The sequence below is a fragment of the Rosa chinensis genome, chromosome 6 (genome assembly GCF_002994745.2).
Source record: "Rosa chinensis cultivar Old Blush chromosome 6, RchiOBHm-V2, whole genome shotgun sequence".
NCBI lineage: Eukaryota > Viridiplantae > Streptophyta > Magnoliopsida > Rosales > Rosaceae > Rosa > Rosa chinensis.
Window position 1 is genome coordinate 14,923,622 of NC_037093.1, and position 22,230 is coordinate 14,945,851.

A 22,230-nucleotide genomic window follows, 5' to 3' on the forward strand; every position below is an offset into this window, starting at 1 on the left:
TTATTATATTAATTTTAGAAACATGCATAGAGGGAGATATAAGACCTTGACCTTTAGCATTAGTACATGAATGAGAGAAAGAAAGAAAGAGAAAGTAATGATGCAGCGAAGTTTAAATTGATTTTTGTTTTTCAATTTTATTTAGGGGGTATAATTGAGATCAAATTTTTCTAAAAATTGTGAGAGGTTCAAATAAAAAATTTTAAGGTTTGAATAGAACCACCTATATATATATATATATATATATATATTATATGATCATATTCAGAGTGAGTTCTCACTCTGAAATTAAAGTGAGCTTTTAGAATTTAGGGCCACTTTTCGGTCGCATATCCACATCTCGACCGTTCAATTTTTAGGTACTAATGTATAGATCATCTTTACAAAATTTCAGCCAAATTGATGGTATTTAAGGCATTAATAACAGTCTTAAAGCTAGTATGGTTCAGATTGGACAGATTCAGTTCGTTCATTGGTTTAAGCGAGTTACATACCTTAAAGATCATCAATTTGGCTGAAATTTTGCAAAGATGATCTATACATTAGTATCTAAAATCTGAATGGTCAAGATGTGGATATGTGACTAAAAAGTGACCTTAAAATCTAAATGCGCATTTTAATTTCACAGCGAAACTCCGCTCTAGATAAGATATATATATATATATATATATATATATATATGGTATATGATCATTATAATCCCTCGCTCCAACATTACAATTTATCTGGTATTAGAATGCAAAAAAATTATTTAAAAAAGGGGCACGTGATTGTGGGGGCTCGTTCAAATGAAAGAGGAGCTGTATATGCCTATGATTATTGTGATATTTAGATTTTCTTCCTTGGGGAATTGACCAATCAAAACCTAGTATAGGGGTGACAAACCAGTTGTGTTGCGAGAAATTATTATGTGGTCCTAGAGTACCACGTGGCACTGTTATGTGGTGGTGCAAGCCAATAATATCACTCAAATTTGGTGGGACCATACATGGGTGAAAAAGGAAAAAAATATTAAATTAATAGACCAATTAGAAATAACTAAAAGTCATATGAGCCAATAACATTAATGTGCATTACCATAATTCGGAATCATATTATAATTTCCCATTGCGTACGATAGAAGGAGCCGGATCATCTCTATCACAGGACCTTTTCCATGAAAACAACATCTTTAACCCACTCTGACAATGATGGTCCAAATTGTAATGTATTACCCAATATACTCTTCTCGGATATCGGCTAGATGCCTTGATTTTCCTTATTTTTTGGCATTTAGATCCATAAATAGCCAAGAAGGAAGGTCTAGAAACTTCACAGACGCCTAGCCATCCATGTTTGTCAAGCTTTCTGCTCTCCTAGTGGTACTAGTACTTCTGGCACCTGCAGAAGGCCATGACACCAATTTCATCTACAATGATGGTTTCTCTAGCCGTTTTGGTCTTAATCTCAGTCTAGATGGCATAGCAGAGATCACACCAAATGGTCTCTTGAAGCTTACAAACCACACCAGACAGAGAAGTGGTCATGCTTTCTACCCTAACCCAGTAACCTTTAAGAACTCAGATAACGACTCCGCTTTCTCCTTCTCCACCAACTTTATCTTTGCCATCCAATCACAGTACACTACTTTCAGCGGCCATGGAATGGCCTTTGTCATCGCTCCGATGAGAGGCCTCCCTGGAGCTCTGTCAAACCAGTACCTAAGCCTGTTCAATGTCTCCAACAATGGGAATTTCTCCAATTATGTTTTTGCTGTGGAGCTTGACACGATGAAGAACCCGGAATTCAGTGACATCAATGATAACCATGTTGGGATAGACATCAATGGCTTGAACTCTGTCAGAGCTGCTCCAGCTGGTTATTTTGATGGTCAGCACTTCAAGAACTTGACTCTTATCAGTGGTAAAGAAATGAGAGTCTGGGTTGAATATGATGGTACCAAGAAGCAAATTGAAGTTACTATGGCTCCAATTGCTGTTGCAACTAAACCCCCAACTCCACTTTTGTCTTCGAAATATGACCTTTCCCCAATTCTCAAGAAAACCATGTATGTTGGTTTTTCCTCTTCAACTGGTTCGTTCCGCTCATCCCATTGTGTAGTGGGTTGGAGCTTTAAGATGAATGGCCAAGCTCAAGACCTTATAGCTTCCAAACTTCCCAAGTTGCCTAGCATTGCAGGCAAAAAGAGGTCCATGCTTTTCACCTTTGGTGTGCCTATGATTTCAGTGAGTTTGGTTTTGCTAATGATTTCTGGGGTGCTTTATGTTCTAAGTAGGAAGAGGAAGTTTGCAGAAGTGCTTGAAGATTGGGAGCTAGAGTATGGTCCTCAGAGGTTTAAGTACAAAGAATTGTATATAGCCACCAAAGGGTTTAGGGAAAAGGAGCTTTTGGGAACTGGGGGATTTGGTAACGTTTATAGAGGTTTATTACCCTCCTCTAAAATTGAGATTGCAGTGAAGAGGGTATCACATGAATCAAGACAGGGGATGAAGGAATTTGTAGCAGAAATTGTTAGTATTGGTCGACTTCGTCACCGGAATTTAGTACAACTGTTGGGATATTGCAGGTATGGTCTTCAAATTTTGATAATATATTCACCAAATTTCTCTTGTTCCCTATTTTACTTCAATACATTTTAGTAATTTTTTTTCATACGACTCTCTTGATATTTATATTTCTAATGTTAAACTCCAGTGTTAAATAGCAGTGATATATTGCTTACTTATTCTTCTCTAAAATCTTTAAGTCATGTTATCACCAACCTTATTTGCAAATTTTGCATAAAGTATGGAGTTTTCACATCTCTCATGTAATCAAATTATGTATATTTTGATATGTTTGTCTCTCCATGTGCGAATTTTGGCCGTATATGATAAAAGTGTTGATTTGCATTCCTTGACAGTTTAAACATTTTGAGATACAATAAGCATTTGTATACAAATATTTCCTTTAACACGGATGTTTAATGCCTTGCTTGCAGGCGAAAAGGGGAGCTGCTTTTGGTTTATGACTACATGCCTAATGGAAGCCTGGACAAACACCTCTTTGATCAACCTGAGGTGACCCTTAATTGGAGCCAGAGGTTTAAAGTCATCAAAGGTGTGGCTTCAGGGCTATTCTATCTTCATGAAGAATGGGAACAGGTTGTGATTCATAGAGATGTGAAGGCCAGTAATGTGTTGCTAGATGGTGAATTGAATGGAAGGCTAGGAGATTTTGGGCTTGCAAGATTATACGACCATGGAACAGACCCTCAAACTACTCATATAGTTGGAACTCTCGGGTACCTAGACCCAGAACACACAAGAACAGGTCGGGCCACCAAGAGCACCGACGTGTTTTCTTTTGGGGCATTTTTGCTCGAAGTTGCTTGCGGAAAAAGGCCAATATGGACACAGGGTCCAAAAGATGTGATTTTGGTTGATTGGGTGTTTTCTTGTTGGAATAGGAGTAACATCCTTGAGGCAAGAGATCAGAGTTTTGGTACGGATTTTGTGGCCGAGGAAGTGGAGTTGGTGTTGAAGCTTGGGCTTTTGTGCTCTCATTCGGAGCCAGCGGCAAGGCCAAGCATGCGACAAGTCGTTCAGTACTTTGCCGGTGATGTTGCTTTGCCGGAACTGTCACTTCTCGGGCTTTCTTCTAGTGGCTTAATGATTGGACACCGTGAAGGTTTTGATGACCATGCTATGTTGTATCAGTCTTCTTTAGGCAATAAGTCCTCCCATTCATCATATGTTCCAGAGTCGGCACTACTTTCAGGTGGTCGTTGATTCCAAGCAATAAGTATATATTCGTTCATAAACTTGGAATCAAAAGCCATACTACTTGCATATGTATACACCTCTGAAAGTTCATTATTTCTTATAGCCTTTTATAAGTAATGGGAAACCAAATGAAAATCTCTGTAGCATCTTCTCTGTAGAATGAGACCAACAAAACTACTACACTCACACAATAACAAAACAAGAGTGCTAGAGCCGAGAACAAGAAGAATCTAATTAATCAAACTCTTACACACTCACAGCAAAGTACAAGAGCAGCACTACCATATATAATACATGTGCAGCAACAGCAAGAATTAAAACAAAAGCTGCTCTAAAGCAAAAGTGGCTCTGAGCCAAAGAGACAGCATATTCCACGCCAAAGAGACAGTAACATAGAGTACTCCACCTAGAGCACTCCGGACAACACTACCACACTAGCACTAGGTAACTATTAAAAACAGAGAACAATTAAACAAATCAAGTTTGGTTTACTTTTCCAACAGCCTCCCTTAAACCAAACTGAGATCTTCAAACCTCATCATCCCCATTAACTCTTTCAGCTTCAAGAAAGCAACTGTTTTCAAAGGCTTTGTAAATATATCAGCTATTTGATCTCCAGATGGGCAATAGTGGACTACAACTTCTTTCATCTTCACCAAATCTCGAATATAATGATGCTTGGCATGAATATGCTTTGTCCTCTCATGAAAAACTGGATTCTTTGACAATGAGATTGCTGAATTATTATCACAGAAGATTGTTGTAGGATTTTTCTGTTCTTGTTGCAAGTTTCCAAGAATTCGACGCAACCAAATTGCATGAGTAGCACACCTATTTGCTGCAACATACTCTGCTTCAGCTGATGAAAGTGCCACCACTTGCTGCTTCTTTGAAGACCAACATATAGCACCAGAACCTATATCAAAAACATAACCTGAGGTGCTCTTTGCCTTTTCATCTCCTGCCCAATCACTATCTGTGTATCCAACAAGTTCATTCAGACAGTGAGCTACATAGAAAATACCATCACTTTGAGTTCCTTTGACATATCTCAGTATTCTTTTTGCTGCCTGCATATGTGATTGACGAGGAGACTCCATAAATCTACTTATCAGTCCAACTCCAAATGTGATGTCAGGTCTGGTAGCCGTCAAGTAGCGCAAACTCCCAACAAGTTGCTTGTATCGTATGGGATTAACAAACTCACCACTGCCATCTTTCTTCAATTTCAATCTCTGTTCAACTGGAGTTAAGATTGGGTTGCAAAACTCCATCTTAAAACGTTTGAGGATGTCTCCAGCATACTTCCTTTGTGAGATAAAAATTCCCTTCTCACTTTGCACCACTTCGATACCAAGAAAATAAGTCATCAACCCCATATCGGTCATCTCAAAGTGAGATGCCAAAGCCTCCCTGATTTCTTCAACTAGCTTTGGATTATTACCTGTGATAATAAGATCGTCCACATACAAGCACACAATAACAACATCTCCCTGGAAATTAGCTTTAACATATAAAGTATGCTCATATGGACACCTTTTAAAATCATTCTCCACAAAGTAGGAATCAATTCGGGTGTACTATGCCCTCGGAGCTTGTTTAAGGCCATATAAAGCCTTTTTCAACTTATACACTTTTTCCGATTGGCCTTCCTTCACATAACCAAGTGGCTGCTCAAGATAGACTTCTTCCTCAAGAGTTCCATTTAAGAACGCAGATTTAACATCCATTTGAAATATTTTCCAACAATTATGAGCAGCAAGGGAAATCACCATTCTAACAGTATCAAGCCTAGCAACAGAAGCAAAAACTTCAAGATAATCAATACCTGGTTTTTGCTTGTAGACTTTGGCTACCAACCTCGCTTTGAAGCGATCCACATCTCCATTCGGCTTGTACTTTGTCTTATACACCCATTTGACTCCAATTGCTGCCTTTCCTTCCGGAAGTGAAGTGAGCTCCCATGTGTCATTCTTTTCAATAGCATGAATTTCGTCATCCATTGCCTTAACCCAATGTTGTTGATGACAAGCCTCATCGAAAGTAAGAGGATCACAATCAGCATACAAGGCAAAATTGACAATATCTTCATCTGATATGCTTCTCCTTGTAGTGTTCAACTCATAGTCTTTCAAGTAAGATGGCAAACGATGCTCACGCTGAGGCCTTGCTAATGCAACTTCTAGTGGAGACTCTGTTTCTGGAACTTGGTTAGCTGGAGATTGAACTTCTGGATTGTTAACCTGCTGATCATCTTCAATTAAATCATCTTCCAATGGAATGAAAGTTGCTGGTCTGTCTTCCTTTGAACACCAATCCCATGCACTTTGCTCATCAAAAGTTACATCTCGACTCACTATTACTTTCTTTGTCTTCGGATTATAAAGCTTGTACCCCTTTGTCACCGTACTATAGCCAATAAAAATGCACTTATCAGCTTTGTCATCAAGCTTCTTCCTTATGTGATCTGGAACATGAGCAAATGCGATACATCCGAACACCCTCATATGTTGAATGTTGGGTTTGTGACCACTCCACACTTCATATGGAGTACTTCCATCAATGCTTCTACTAGGAGACCTGTTTAGAATGTACACTGCACAAGAAACAGCTTCTGCCCAAAAGTACTTGGGCAAACCTTTAAATTTCAGCATGCATCTCACCATATCCATAATGGTTCTGTTTTTCCTCTCCGCTACGCCGTTTTGTTGAGGCGTGTACCTGGCTGTCAGCTGGTGTTTAATACCATTTTTCTTCAAGAAGTCATCACACACAATATATTCTTGTCCTCGATCAGTTCTTAACACCTTTATTTTTCTCCCACTTTGCTTTTCAATATAAGCCTTGAAGACTTTGAATGTATCACATGCTTCAGACTTATTCTTCAAAATATACACCCATGTCTTCCTACTAAAATCGTCAATAAAAGTGACGAAATATTTTCCACCACCATGTGAAGGAACTTCAACAGAGCACAAGTCAGAGTGTATAATCTCAAGAGGCTTTTGAGCTCTCAGAGTCTTCCCTTTCGGAAAGGTATCTCTATGTTTTTTTCCAAGAACACAAGTCTCACAAACTTGATCTGGAACATGAATAGGAGACAATCCACAGACTAAATTCTTCCTTGCAAGAGCATTTAAGCTATTGAAATTTAAATGCCCAAAACGCATATGCCACAACCAATTATCACCATTTTCCATAGAACTAAAGCAAGGTAACTTATCATACTGCATATGCAATGGAAACAAGCGATTAGGAGCCATGGTTACCTCTGCTATTAGTTTCCGTTGAGGATCTCTGATGGTGAAAACTCCTCTAAAGATTCTCATGTCATAGCCCTTCTCTGATAATTTCCCCACACTAAGTAAGTTGTGACTAAGGCCAGGCACATAGTATACATCTGATATGGTGTTGTACATCCCATTTTTCAACTGGATAGAAATCTTGCCCTTTCCTTTAACTGGCATCCTTGAAGCATTCCCAAAAGTAATCTCTGACCGTATTGACTCATTTAGCTCAACGAACAACTCCTTGTGACCGGACATATGATTGCTACAGCCTGTGTCCAGGTACCATGTGATCTGTTCACCATTACTCATAGCACTGAAAGCCATCAACAAGGTCTCTTCAGTGTCATTGTTGTCCTCTGCAAACTTGGCATGAAACTGCTTGTTCTCCGACCTTCTCAAGCTGCATTCATTCTTGTAATGACCATATCCATGACAATTAAAACACTAGACATTTGCTCTATCTCTTCCTTGACTCCAATGAAAGCCCCTTCCTCTTCCTCTTCTTGTTCCAAATCTGCCCTGTGAACCTCTCTTGTAACTTGAGTTTTGGTTCTTCTGAGTTGAGCTTGACTCACCACGGGACGACCAATTTTTCTCCTTTTTGAAGCTTAACTGAGTCTGCAATGCTTCTTCAATCACCATTTCCGACTTCTCATTGAGCCTTTGTTCATAGGCCTGCAAAGAACTCATTAAGTCATCCACCGTCATAGCATTAAGGTCTTGAGACTCCTCAATGGCTGTGACCTTTCCTTCAAACCGCTCCGTCAAGGTTCGGAGGATTTTCTCCACAATCTGGAGTTCTTTGATGACCTCCCCATTGGCCTTCATTTGATTGGCAATGGCCAATGTTCTTGCAAAGTAATCGGAGATACTTTCCTTTTTCTCCATTTGAAGAAGCTCGAACTGTCGTCGTAGAGTCTGCAACCTCACCTTCTTCACTTTATCTCTTCCAATAATGGTATTGATTAGACAATCCCAGGCCTCCTTCGATGTGGTAACATGTGCAATCTTCTCATAGACTTCAGAATCAATAGCTCCGTAGATATACATCAGGGCTCTGCTATCTTTCTTTCTGTTTCGAATCAGTTCCTCCCTCTGATTTTGTGTGAGATTTGCTTGGTCTCCTGGATCTGCAAATCCATTTATCACCACCTCTGTGTACTTCATTATTTTGAAGAAGAGCTCCATCTGCGATCTCCAATGCTGGAAGTTCCCTTTCCCATCAAATTTACCAACTGGGCATTGAGGAAAATCATTCCCTCAGTTCGCCATTGATCGCTACACCTGCTCTGCTATATTTGCTCTCTCTGCTGTACCAGCTCTGCTGTGCCAGCTCTGCTGTACCAGCTCTGATACCAGATGTAGAATGAGACCAACAAAACTACTACACTCACACAATAACAAAACAAGAGTGCTAGAGCCGAGAACAAGAAGAATCTAATTAATCAAACTCTTACACACTCACAGCAAAGTACAAGAGCAGTACTACCATATATAATACATGTGCAGCAACAGCAAGAATTAAAACAAAAGCTGCTCTAAAGCAAAAGTGGCTCTGAGCCAAAGAGACAGCATATTCCACGCCAAAGAGACAGTAACATAGAGTACTCCACCTAGAGCACTCCGGACAACACTACCACACTAGCACTAGGTAACTATTAAAAACAGAGAACAATTTAAACAAATCAAGTTTGGTTTACTTTTCCAACATTCTCAACATTCATGTATCACCGCCGTCTTTCCTTCCAGCCGAATTTCATAGAAAAGCGGTACTCTTGCTGAAATCTGGACTATTTGGTACAGTGACTATTTCCCTAATTTTTATGCCTTTCTGCAGTTGGAATGCTTGTAATCTGTTCTTGCAAAAGTGTTTGTCACATGAAGAGTTTCCTAATTTGTATTGTAGCTTACTCATATCTGGCTAATAAACCCTATATAAACCCCATATCATAGCTAATGTATATTCAGCTAACTTTATACTCCCTTATGAGTTTATGAATCCTAGCTAACTAATTTTGATTTTCTTTGCTGCGTGCATCTGCATTAATGATATCATCATACTCTTTTTTCAGAATATCGATCATTCTATTCAAGCTCTCTCTTAAACCAATTTGTTGTGTTTACTGCTTGCAACCTGCTTATGAAAATGTTCAATCTTGGTGTCAAGTTTAGTTTAATTATCTGTTACCTAGCTCCATCACTGTGGATGATGTGGCGGTTAATATCGATAACGGAATCGGTGTGGACTATGAGAAATCTTGTCTTCATTGTGTGTCGAGTACTTGCTAGTGTTTGTGTGGTGTACACAGTACTCTTGCTTATTCCCAAGCACAGACGAGAACTTACTGGCCGCAAGTTCAGAGTGATGCTGATTAAAATTAGCAGAGTGGTCAGAAAATACTACTACTACTACTCTGATTTAAAGGCGGAGGAGAGGTGGTCTAATGGTCTCCCATAAGAAATCTTGCTATTGATTTTACAAAGGCTATACGTATCAGATTACCTTGTGTTTCCCCAAGTATGTGTTCTTGGCGAGCTGCTGTGGAGATAGGTGTTGCTACCAAGAGGAGCACCTCAACTTCCACAGCTTTTGCTCATCTCTCTTCCCACCGTTATATTATTTTGTCCACTGGGCTTGGCGGGCGCCCGTGGGCCAAATGATGACCCCTAAGTCATATGTCTTATCTAATTATTATATTTTCATAGACCAGTGAACAGCTTTTCAACCACCTAGAGTTTCTTTTTGGATGTAGAAGAAGTTGACATTCGTATGTATTTATATGTAATTCCAATAAATTAACTCTTTGAAAAACGATATATTTTCTCTTATATCCCCAATATTTCCCCTTTTCAAAATTCCGATAGATATGTAGATATAGATATGTAAATTATTGCTGTATAATTAACATGCAACAACAAGTGAAAATTTTGCATTTTTGAGTTTGGAATTGACATTGACAATAATGAAATATTAAAAGGGGGTTATAATTTACAAGCTGCATCGTTTGGATGGAAATTCAGTTAAAATGGCAGTTTTTGTTAGCAAGCCATCATCCAATCACCAAGGCCTCATGATCGATCATTCCTGAGTTAAAACGATCGCATACGACGTGGACCCAACTCAACTAGAAGAGAGCCCCACTATCTCCCACGTTCAGTCATCTCATTCTCAACTTTAATGCAAACAATGTTGATCTTAGCTGTATAGACTGCTTAATAACCCTACATTGAAGGTGATGGATGATGATGATGATGGAAGCCATTAATTCGTATAAGTTGCTCACAGAGCCATCCTCGTATAAGTCACATAACAGCAAGTATTGGAAGCCCCCTATGCACAACAAGCTAAAATTAAATGTTGATGGCGCTTTCTTGCCATCCTCAACATCTGGGGGTGTTGGAGGCTAGGTGTTCTAAGGAATGCCACTGGTGAGTTTATAGTTGGCTTCTCATATCATTGTAATCATGTTGCCTTTGCACGATATGTTGAGCTGTTGGCAATCAAATGGGAGTGGAGCTACGTCAGTAGATGCAAGTTACCAATGTTGATTTGGCAAGTGATTGTTTGCTAGCAGTACATGCTATTTCAGCCACTGAGTTGGACACTTCAATTAAACTAATTTAAGTTCTATTACATGACTCTGTTCCTACTTATGTTCCTTAAGATCAATTTTTGGGATTGCAGGGAAACATTATTTTCTCATTTTTCCTTTAAAAATTATAAAATAACAAGCTTGCTCACTTAGGTTGTGTTTGTTTCATAGGACTGTGATACCCGACCTTAATTTCTATAGGAGTCCAGGACTACTATAACTTGGCTTAAGCTAGATTAGTACCTGACTCATGTTTGGTTCTGCGTGGACTAAGGAGCAGAGCAGCACGATGGCCCCGGACGATGGCCTCCAAGTAGCCACCGTGAATCTCTCTCTCTCTCTCTCTCTCTCTCTCTCTCAAATGACTTTTACATAGCCAGAAATAGAATTCTACATAAATCAAACAACTTGAGCAATAGAATTCCCAACACAATTTCTCACCTCTCCTCCCTAGCTACTGCTCATCTTAGTAGAAATAACTTGGTTGGGAAAATGACGAAGCAACCGGAGACAATTTCGGGTGTTTAGCGACAAACACCTAACCGGAGGTCAATTTCTGGTGTTTAGCAACCCGTCCTTTGCCGGAAACCCCTGTTACTATTGAAGCCCACAAAGCATTTGCTACCTCCATGAAATCAGAGAGAGAGACTGCACAATCAAAACACCAGAAACCTAAAAACACTGCAAATCAAACAAGGTAATAGCGAAGAAGCCATCCAATTTCTCTCTCAAATTGGGTCTTTTTGATCTAGGTTTTAAGGGCATCTTTATTGGATTTTAGGCATCTGGTATTCACCTCCAAGTTGGGATCTTTATTGGGATTACAGTAGCTTTGTTTAGGATTTTGAATTGAAATGGCTGGGTTGGTTCTACCATGCAAGAGTTCAGCTTTTGTGAGGACCAGTCTTCTGGGTTTGATCTCATCTGCTCCTCTGATTACCCAGGAATAATCTATTGAAAGGTTGCAAGTCTGCTTCTTTTTCTTCTCTTGAGAGATTCCACAGAGAAATAAGCAATCGATGAGAAGAAGAGAGGAAATTGAAAACCCAAGATCCAGACGGAGCTGAAACTGACAATGCGGAAGCTAAGAATGGGCTTCCACAGTCCGATGCTTTTTGGTGTCACTCTGGAAGAAGAGGTTGAGAGTGTTTTTGGGACTCCAGAGTCTCAGTTAATAGAGTCCCGAGTGATGCCAAACACGGGATAAGTCTTCTTATATTAGATAATCCTGTCCTATCCCATCCAGTCCCATGTAACAAACATCACCTTAAGGGACTGTTTTAAGGGAGTGTGAGGGGCAAGTGAATCTCAACCACATGTACTAAATATAAAAGCAGAAATTATAACAATTTAAAACTGTGAATTTATTTTCAGCCGTCAGATTCACTTGTCCCTCACAGTCCCTTAAGTGAGCAGGTCTTTATATCAATTAATTACATAAATATTGAAAACTATAAAATGATAATTAATTGACATAATTACATGTTAGAGATTACTACGGATAAGGTGGCAAATGCCACATCATTTGGGATTAGAATTTGGTATAATTTTTTGGTGTCTCTAGCACTACTCTTCCACTTATTCAACCATCTCAACCTGTTAAAAAGTTTAAATAGAATATAGTCACAGCAGACACTATTAATAATGCTTTCATTTGATCGCAGTCTTCTCTCTTATATCACCTCAACTTGGGGTTCTTTCTACCCAATTTAGACCCAGATGCCCCAAAATTGTTATTTACAGAATTGGTACCCTTTTGTGACTCTTGTAAAGCTCGCTTCAAGATCTCTACTACCTAATTCATTGTTGGCCTGCCTTTCGAATTCTTGTTCAGGCAGCTATCTGCCAACTTGGCGATTTTCCGAGCTACATTAATACAATACTGGTCTCTCAGGAGTGAATCTATTATCATGCTGAACTTTTTACTGTCTGCAGGGTACTGTCTAACCCAATAAAGAAGCTTCTGCTCCACTGTTGGCCGGTGTCTTTCTAACACACGCCTCCCAGTGAGGATCTCATACAGGACCACACCAAAACTCCATAAGTCACTATGGATGGAAAGATGGCCTGTTTCAACATACTCTGGGGCAGCATACCCATAAGTCCCTACCAACTGATAACAAAAGCAAATACAATATGAACCAGGGAAATTGTTAAATAGAAGCAAAGAACCAGAAAGGCGAATGATGACTAATACCAATTGTCCTCTCAATATTGCAATTCAACAAGATTCTGCCAACCTCCAAATGAAGTTGACATCAAGTCCTTAAAGAACTTGGGTTAGTAACAAGATTCCCGCCCACATCTATTACCTATTTACTGCTGTCGATACATGAGTACGGTCACCCTTTGGCCCTTCTTTAGCAAGCCCAAAGTCTGAGAGCTTCGGCTTAAAGTCCTCATCCAAAAGCACGTTGGAAGATTTGAAATCTCAATAGATCACCTATTCAAACAATGCAACAAAAAAGGTTCAACATAGTATAAAAAAATTCTTGTCTTCAAACAAATAAAGAATCACCATGTGAGGTAAGCCATTATCTACCATCCTTAAATACAGACTAGCATTTGGATATTGATGGCCAGAAGCAAAAATAGAAGATGACTTTTGTTTCAAGCTGACAAGCAGAGCTGAACCAAATCTATGATGTAGTATTATAACATTAACATTAATGCACAGAAAGCAATTTCAAGTAGTGAGAATTTAGAATATTCCCCTTAATTGACTTTCAGCTACAGCAATGGAAGAACAAGATCAGGGGACTAGTGTGTTGAAGTAAACACGGGTACCTATTGACGTGCAGAAATTACACAATGATAATTTAGTTCATGCTTCTTTTATATTACTCCCAAGTTTTATGTCCAATTTCAATTTGTACTAGACAGCAAAATAGAGTGCAATGTCATCGGAAGGTTTTGAACTCAAGACTCTTATACCATGTGACACAACCACAGGGTCCCAACAGCTAAAGCTTTTAGAGAACAGAATACATCAAGATAATGCACAGATACTGAAGTGACAGTGTCCACCAATGTATTAACTGAAGGCAATTATATTAGTAGCAGATACAATTTAAGTTCCAAAACCAGAGATGCCACTATAAATGCAGCAAACAAGTCAAAGATGTATAATGTAATACGTAGTTGCTACATTCCAATCATTAGTCGTGGTTCTAATACTACACTATCTTAAGCAGGTCACACTGATTTGGTATTCCATTGGTCAAAATAACATACATGAGTCACATGTTCACATGATATGGTAGTTCTACATTCCAAACAAACAGAAAGGAAATACATGGTCAAACATAGGTCAAATAAATGAAAACTATATTCACCTGGACTTCCAGTCCCTCGTGTAGATAAGCCAATCTTTGAGCAGCACCAAGTATTATTTGTAACCTCGTGATCCAAGCACTATTTGTCAGACAAAGGGTAGCTGCATAATAGAAACAAATCTATTTACCATTCACTTTAATAATGGTTTTGAAACACTACATCAAATCCATTTGCCTAATTCTAGTATTCACTTTCCTTTTGGTTCTTGCTAACACTGCAAATGATGATATTCTCTCCACATTCCTAGAGTTCCAGCACCAGATTAATTCCAAGGTCCAAATTAGTCATATACCACAAAACTACATGTAGGGTCGTTAACTAAATGTATACCACAGAATTTCCGTGACTTGATCAATAGAAGACATTCAGATTTCTTTCAACCTCAATAGAAAAATCATTATGTCGCATTTAGTCTTTTTCATGCCATACTCACTTTAGCACATTTTCTATTGATTATTTACTTCCAATGACCAAGAATTAGGAATGACAGGATGGGTTGGTAACCCCGTGCCCCTTTTTCCTCCCCACTCTACTATGCCTAGTGCCTACCATGTTTTTTGGGGATTATATTGAAGCAGTATACAGGAAGAATTGAATAGTGTTACTTATAAATCCAATGAAAATCTAAGTTCAACTGACAAGCTATACTACCATGTATATAAAATCACAGAGACCCAATAAATATACTAAACAAACCAGATGTACTAATCAATTAAAAACCATATGTTATTTAACAAATGCAGAACAGGGCCACTACTAGAAGTATAGCCAAAACATGAACATATATATATAACTATTCTTTAGGAATAATTCAACCCTAAAACAAACTACTTTAATTCCCGATCCAATATGACAACTCTTTCAGATCACAATATAACAGTATTCAATCCTATCATTACAATCATTCAACATCCAAGAGTAAGAAAACCAACCAACCAACCAACCAAGTAGTAATGTAGAAAAACCAGGTGGAAGAAAAACAGACAGAAAAAATGGAAAAATTAACCAAACAGTTTAAAGTTCCTTAAAGTTAATGAAGATAAGAATTGGAACCTGTAAGCTATGTGGATTCAACTTCTTTATGGCAACCAAAATTGGAGTACCCTTGCCATTTTTGGGCTTTTGCAACCTGCTGAAGCCATTGATTGAATCCCTGAGCTCTTGGAATGAGAAAGCCTTCAAATTCTGCTCATTCTCCTTGTACAATTCTGGTATGCTTCTTGGTGAAGGTATAGATCGAGTCACGGTCTAATACCGGAGTTAAGGACTCGCTTTTGTTTCTCAAATCTGGAGCTGATTTTGACTCCTTTTGTTTGTTCTTGGATTTGAAGGGAAAGATGCACTTCATTTCTTAACAAAAGCTCTAAACAAAACTCAAGGCTCTAGTCTCAAATTGGGTATGTAATAAAAGTTGTAAAAATGATAGCTTGATATCACCGAGATAAGAAAGAAGAGCTAAAAGGCTGAAACAGAGAAAACCCAGAAAGAAAACAAGGAGAAATGACAGAAAGTCTGGTAAAGTGAAAACCTTAACAGAAAATGAAGGAATTGAATGAATTATATAGAGGATGAAGCAGAGGAAGGAAAACCCAGTTCATCCCTGTTGAGCTCAAACCTCCCTAATTTCAAGACTTAGAATACTTCTTGTTTTTGCTGATGAACAAGAAACTAGTTCTTGCAGTTCAATGTCCCTTCAATATTACCATCTTTACCATGAAGAAGAAAAAGGGCTTCATGCAAATATTTACGTAGCTTATTTAACTAACTTATACCTTTTTCAGTGTTTTAGCAAATTAGTTGACAACTACTGATAAAACAACCAAAGTAAATCACAAAAGGTCATAGGCTGATACAAATCAACCACTTAGCCACTAGGTTTGCATATTTCTATACAAGAGAGTAGGTCAGAGCAGAAACATAACATTAGCCTTTCAGAAAAGTAAAGAGAACGTTGTATGGAAAATCCAAGTTACAGTTTTTATTTTATCATCATAACAGGAAGGGCAAAGCCTCTATGATCCACAGCAAGTAATATTGACAAATTAATTCACAGAATGAACTTCATTAATTTGAAACACCAAAGAGTATGGTCAACACCAACTACATTATCTAATTTATTCATCTTGAATAACAACTACACCACAGCAGAGAGTTGCAATCTTCAATGCAAGTCAGCATACAAAGGTTTTAAAGTGAATATCTAAACTCCACAGGGTTTGCACACTCCGCTGTCAAGGATAGGTAAGATGACCTGGAAACAGCCGATGATGGCCGAAGGAGTTTACCAGTAAGGCCTTAAGACAATGTTTTCTCATGCTTTAACAAATGAAGGGATTTCCACACTGCCCACCTGATCCCTTGAACCTGCACCCAAACACCTGAATAAGTCACAATCTAAACAGGGAACCCTACTTGATACATGAATCAAAATTCAAACTTAAACAAGAATTCACATTCTGAATTGACATTTCATGCAGCTATTTCAATTCACATTTAAATTCAAGTACGCGGAGAAGAGTGCCAAATATATAAAAGCAGCAAAATTAACATGCACCCAAATGGAGGGATAGTAGAGCATCTACTGTCTAGGTTCAAACACCACATCATTCCACCAAAAAATGATTCAAAGAATAAAATTTGAAAGAAAAAAAAAGTTCGAACTAATCTTTATCAGCTGTAAGAATACTATGATTCCAATTCATGTTGAGCCTGCAATGTGACATCAAAACTTCAACAATGAGGGAAAAAGAAGAAGCATGTCCTTAGGTTGGCTTCATGAGTAAACTGAATTATATCCTAGACTTACAACATTGGGTTTTTACTAAAGTCTTGTTATTTTTACCCAAGTCCTCTGCTTTTGGCATTAACAGTGAAACCCTTTTAGTTTTGATTCAATTTTACATTCACTCGCAACAAGGGCACACATTAAACCCAATTCCAAGCAGACCCAATGAGAATTCTTTAGTAAACAAATAACTATGTGGGTAGCGAGTGAGAGAATGGAAGTACCCAATGAAGTCAGGAATGAGGTGGATCGGAATTGGGATTCTGGCGGCGAAGGTCTTCGATTAAGCTTCCAAGCTCTTTGCGAGCAGATTCTCTTCCAAACATGAATCCGTACCTGATTGACAACATAGAACCCAGTTTATTTATTATGATTTGAAAAGAATGGAATTCCGGGAAGTGAGAGAAAGTAAGTAAGTACCAGCCGGAGACCGCAGAGAAGACAGTTGCAACGGCAATTGTCTGAACCAGAGTGAAAGCTTTCTCCATTTTCGTGAATTTAATCCTTTTACAAATTTCTCAATTTTACAAGAGAAGAGAGTTTTGGGGGGTTTAAGTGCTTTGGGCTCCAGTTGAGGGCCCAGCCCAAATACAAAACAACCACGTGGTAATCAAAAAGGACAGAAGCGTGTGTGTTTTTTTTTTTGAGAAGGAAGTAAAAAACACTACAACCCTAACTGATCTAAACTGAAACCAGAACTGGCCGAGAGAGGAAGTTTGTTTCTCTAAATAGTTGGTTCAAATGCTTGGTGATTCAGGGAAGTAACCGCATCTGCCACGAAGTTCGCCTCTCGAGGAATATGAGAGAAACTTACGTCCTCAAAGAAGGAAGAGATAATCTGAATGTCTCTAATCAAAGGTCTCAATCGTCAAGGGGGAGCATGAATCTTCTTGATGAGAGAAACATGTTATCCATAGAATGATTGTACAAAACCCTAAAGCTCGAACAACATTATGTGCTTGGAGAGTGAAAGGCATGCTCTTCTTCAATACAAACAAACAAGGCCTTCTGGATGACTCCAATGCTCTTGCCTCTTGGATTAGTGAGAGAGATTGCTGCGAGTGGAGAGGAATAGCTAGGGCTGTAAATAAGCTCGATACAGTTCGTGTTCAACTTGTATTCGATTCGATTTTAACTTGTTTGGCTCATGTTCATAAGATAAATGAGCCGAGTTTGAGCTCAATATTAGGCTCGACAAAAAAACGAGCTGAGTTTGAACAAGGATATGTTCAGCTCATCTAGCTCACGAGTAGCTCAAGTTTGTTAAAACTCGACTCATGAAAATTTATAGTATAAATAAAAATATAATTTTTCTAATATCAATCTTTAATTTTTTTATTACCTTCCTTTTTAATTCGAAGAGAATATGAAAATTTAAGTAAAATATATTACAATAAAGTCAAAAGAGATTTGTGTGATGGTTAGACATCAAATTTTGGATTATTATTTTAAATTTTTTCTTCCTTTTTTATTTTTAAATTTAAAGTCAAATGCACCCAGCCGAGCCAATTCAAGCTCGAGCTCGTCCAATAAATCAAACCGAGCCAAGCCTAGCTCGGGCTTAAGAAAAATATTCAAGCCAAGCCGAGCTTGAGCATGGAAAAAAAAAAATTCAAGCTTTAGCCCGCTCGAGCTCAATAAAAAACAAAGGAGCCGAACATAATCACCTTGGTATTCACTCCGGCTCGGCTCATTTACACCCCTAGGATTAGCATGCAACAACCAAACAGGTCATGTCGTCACTCTAGATTTCTCCTTTAGTTATAATCCATATTTCAATTCTACTGAAGTTCCTTTAAGAGGTGAAATTAGTCCGTCACTACTTGAATTTTGATATCTAAATTATTTAGACCTCAGTTATAATGGTTTTGAAGGAATTGTGATTCCCAAGTTCATTGGCTCTTTGAGTCAATTGAAAGAACCAAGACTCAGAAAAGCTAATTTTTGTCTGAGGCTGTGAATTGACCACAATCTTTAAGCAGGCTCGCTTCACTAACAGAGCTTCAGTTATCCCAGAGTAACCTTCCTGATGTCAATCTAAGATCACTTTCCTTTATTAATTCTTCCACCTCTCTTCAACTCCTTGACCTCTATGAGAACTTTCTTAGTTCTTCAATATTTTATTGGATAGCTAATGTCAACAACTTTGTCTATATTGATCTCTCTACTAACACACTTGAAGGTCGCATCTCAGATGTCTTCACAAGCATGCTTTCTTTAGTAACACTAGATCTATCTGAGAATCAACTTGAAGGTGGGATACCAAAAGGCTTTCAAAACTTATGCAGCTTAGAGTCGTTGGCCTTACGGTCAAACCAATTGTTTGAAAACATTCAGAACTTTATTAAAACCTTGTCTTGTGTTGAGAACACTCTTGAGACCTTGGAGTTGAATGTTAACCAATTTTGGGGGTCGTTGCCAAATTTGAAACCTTTTTCTAAGTTAAGAATGTTAGATCTTGGCTGGAATCAACTAAATGGGTCTGTACCTGAGAGTGCTGAGCAACTCTCTAGCCTTGAAGGGTTATATCTCTCGAACAATTCTTTGACTAGTGTCATAACAGAATCCCACTTTCTGAACCTCTCTCGTTTAAAGATTTTGATTCTTTCTAGCAACCGTTTCTCCATCAACTTGAGCTCTGATTGGAATCCACCATTTCAACTTGATTGGTTAGACATGTTCTATTGTTAGGCGGGCCTGCCACTACTAGAATTTTGTTAATAGACATCGTCCAGAACTGATGTAAAACTAAAATCCGATTGATCTCTTAGTGGGTGATGTAAAAGATCGAGAAAATAAGACATCGGTCAAAAACCGATGTCCCGGATAACAACCAATATCGCTTCTAAAACACAAATCGATGCATAATCGTTACAATCATCATAATTTTGTATGTTAACAATATTTAATTCTTCATATTTTCACATGTTATGCTTAATAAAGTATATGTCGAGCAATACCTAAGTGAACATTTAAATCAATTACAATTTCAGAAATGATATCTGATACTCTTCTAGACATCAGTGTTCAAAAAATGTTGTTTGTTCTTGGCCATTTTTACTTGCATCTTGCCACCTTATTTTCCTACGAACGATGTATGTACCTTTAGGCAACATCGGTTACTTTATTAAGAAGGGGAATTTGATTCTACACCCAAATTCACACACCTCTTTTAGAATAAACTCATCCATAAGAGTGTTTTAATATAAACCCAAACCAATTAATTAGGTTTATGTAAAATAAAATAAACCTATTAAATAGAATAAATAATAAAACCCAATGTTGTTAAGAATTACTAAAACTGCCACTATCAAATTCCCTATTCACCTATTAAATAGGATTGATAATAAAATCCAGTAATGTTGCCGATGGAAGTCGATCATAGACGTCGCCCAGAATTACTCAACCCTTGATTTCAGCAATTGAAAATTCTCCTCTGGGTTGGAGGTTACGTAATCTCCACATTAAAAAGCCTAATCTCTATATTCAAAGCTGGTGTCAATATCTCCACAAGCTTGTGATTCTGTTTGTGATTTCAAATTGTGATTGTGATATAAATGGATCGCACAATCAGAGGTTGGTGGGTTGCCTGTGTTCGACAACATATTTGATTGGTACGGTTGATGAGTCTTATTTTTTCTACCTATTCTAAAAGGTGTGTGTGCTCCTGACGAAGAGGTATTTGTTCTGTGATAGTTCTAGGTTTTTGCTATTGAGTAGGTATGATAGACTATACAAGTTCTTGATTGCAGGTTTTTGTTTCATCTTCTTGTTTCTCAATAGATACTACAAGTTAATTTTGATGGCTAAAGAGTACACCCACCTGGAATTTAGGTGCGACCTTCTCAAGTTTGGACGTGTTATGACCGACGAGTTAAGGGTAGATATTACTGAATTGAAGCTTGATCTGATATAGTCCACACTGTTCAGGAATTTGTTTAGAGCTTTTTATGAGCAGCAAATAATAGACTCTGCTTGTAGGAAGTCTGATAGTGACATCGTTTCTCTTTTAAAATGCTTTGACAAGGAAAAAAACTCTTTTCAATTTGGGGAAATTACTGGTACCATATCTGTAGGTGACATTGCAGGACTGTTTGGTTTGAATATTGAAGGCCGTGAGATCAACCTTAACCAAAAGAAGAGAAAAGGGGATTCTGATTTCATTAAAAGATGATTCCCTAGAGTGAAAAGGTTGTCCAAGGTGATCCTGGAGCAACAAATCAAAGATGTAGCTAAACTGAGGGGGCTTGAGAATGAATGTGATTTTGTTAGGTTGGTTTGTCTCTATTTTTGTGTGACACTATTTTTCTGCAATAGTAGCAATGACCTTAGCTGTACGTTTTATAGTTCCATACATAGAGGACCTAGATTCAATGTCTCTCTATGCCACATCTACTAAAAAATAACAAATATAAAGATCAAATCTGAAAGGAAGATATATGCAATAATTAAGGCAATTAATCTTTTTAAATAAGGAATATCTACACAAACATATCTCCTAAAATATGGCATCAGTTACATACATTAATTAAGGCAATTAATCACGTTGAAATATTTAATAATAGAAATATCTACACAAACATATCTAATAAAAAATGGCAAATCTATAGATCAAATCAGAAAGGAAGAGATATACATTAATTAAGGCAATTAATCGTTTTTAAATCAGGAAAAATAAATTGATTGTATTAAATTCTAATTTGTGTTTATAACTGATGCCATTTTTAAATTCAAAAAAAAAAAAACACCTATATTAGAGGAATACTTTCCTTATATATCCAGAAGGGTAAAATAGTCAAACTAAAAAAACGAGGAAAAAACTTAATTATAGACTTAAAACCTATACGGTAGGTTTAATTATGTGAATGGGTGTAGATTAAAAGAAAACATAGGCTTGGGTTTTCCTTAAAAGGAGCTTCATTTTTTGGGTTTTTTTTCTTTCTAATTTTCTCTATTAAGAATGATGTGTTACTTTACCCAGAACATCGTTTTTGTTTATGTAAAACGATGTTTACTGGTTTCGTGTACATCGCTTCTTTTCACATAAACTGATGTGTTATTTTGTTGTAGACATCACTTCAGTTTTTCAAAACTGATGTCCTGTATTTCATGGTGAATCAGTTTACTTTATAGCAACTAATTTGTACATTAACAATAGATTACGGTTTGGTATTTAGATATCGATGTGCACAGGGCCGATCCTGAGAATTCAGAGACCTAGTGCGAAAATTTGACCAAGACCTTAAGTTCATTGCATAATGACTTAAAAAAAAAAAAGAATGGGTATAATAAAATAGGAAAGTAAAAAAAAAAAAAAGGAAGAAAAAAGAAGAAAGGAAGATTAAAATACGGAGCGAACTCGTGACAAGGGAATGAAGGCCCGCGTACGCCTTAACCAACCTACAAACTGGACTACACAAGCTTTACTGTTTTTATAAGGAACTAAATATATTATATTCACT

General features: G+C 37.7%; 1 protein-coding gene and 1 pseudogene across 2 annotated transcripts; one reads left to right on the forward strand and one right to left on the reverse strand.

Annotated features, from left to right (window-relative positions):
• The first annotated feature begins 1,313 nt into the window (after positions 1–1,313).
• On the forward strand, positions 1,314–3,905 carry LOC112173073 (annotated as a pseudogene).
• An 8,320-nt stretch (positions 3,906–12,225) lies between these two features.
• Positions 12,226–17,314, reverse strand: LOC112172310. 2 transcript variants are annotated; one of them, XM_040508657.1, is made up of 6 exons: positions 17,189–17,314; positions 16,993–17,104; positions 15,037–16,347; positions 13,983–14,083; positions 12,960–13,090; positions 12,226–12,760 (listed from the first exon to the last, which is right to left on the reverse strand). In XM_040508657.1, exons 1-2 carry the CDS (start codon positions 17,254–17,256, stop codon positions 17,002–17,004), a joined length of 171 nt encoding a protein of 56 aa, XP_040364591.1. In that variant the 5' UTR covers positions 17,257–17,314; the 3' UTR covers positions 12,226–12,760; positions 12,960–13,090; positions 13,983–14,083; positions 15,037–16,347; positions 16,993–17,001. The 2 variants fall into 2 exon arrangements, with proteins under 2 accessions (XP_040364591.1, XP_024165365.1); XM_024309597.2 differs by having other exon boundaries at positions 12,226–13,090.
• Positions 17,315–22,230: the final 4,916 nt, after the last annotated feature.

What these genes read in the sequence shown, in the direction of transcription:
- LOC112172310 (XM_040508657.1), bottom strand. Translation starts at nt 17,256, where the DNA reads ATGGAGAAAGCTTTCACTCTGGTTCAGACAATTGCCGTTGCAACTGTC. An exon ending in TTCTCTGCGGTCTCCGGCTG is followed by an intron (nt 17,105 to 17,188) that starts GTACTTACTTAC and finishes GTTGTCAATCAG; the next exon opens with GTACGGATTCATGTTTGGAA.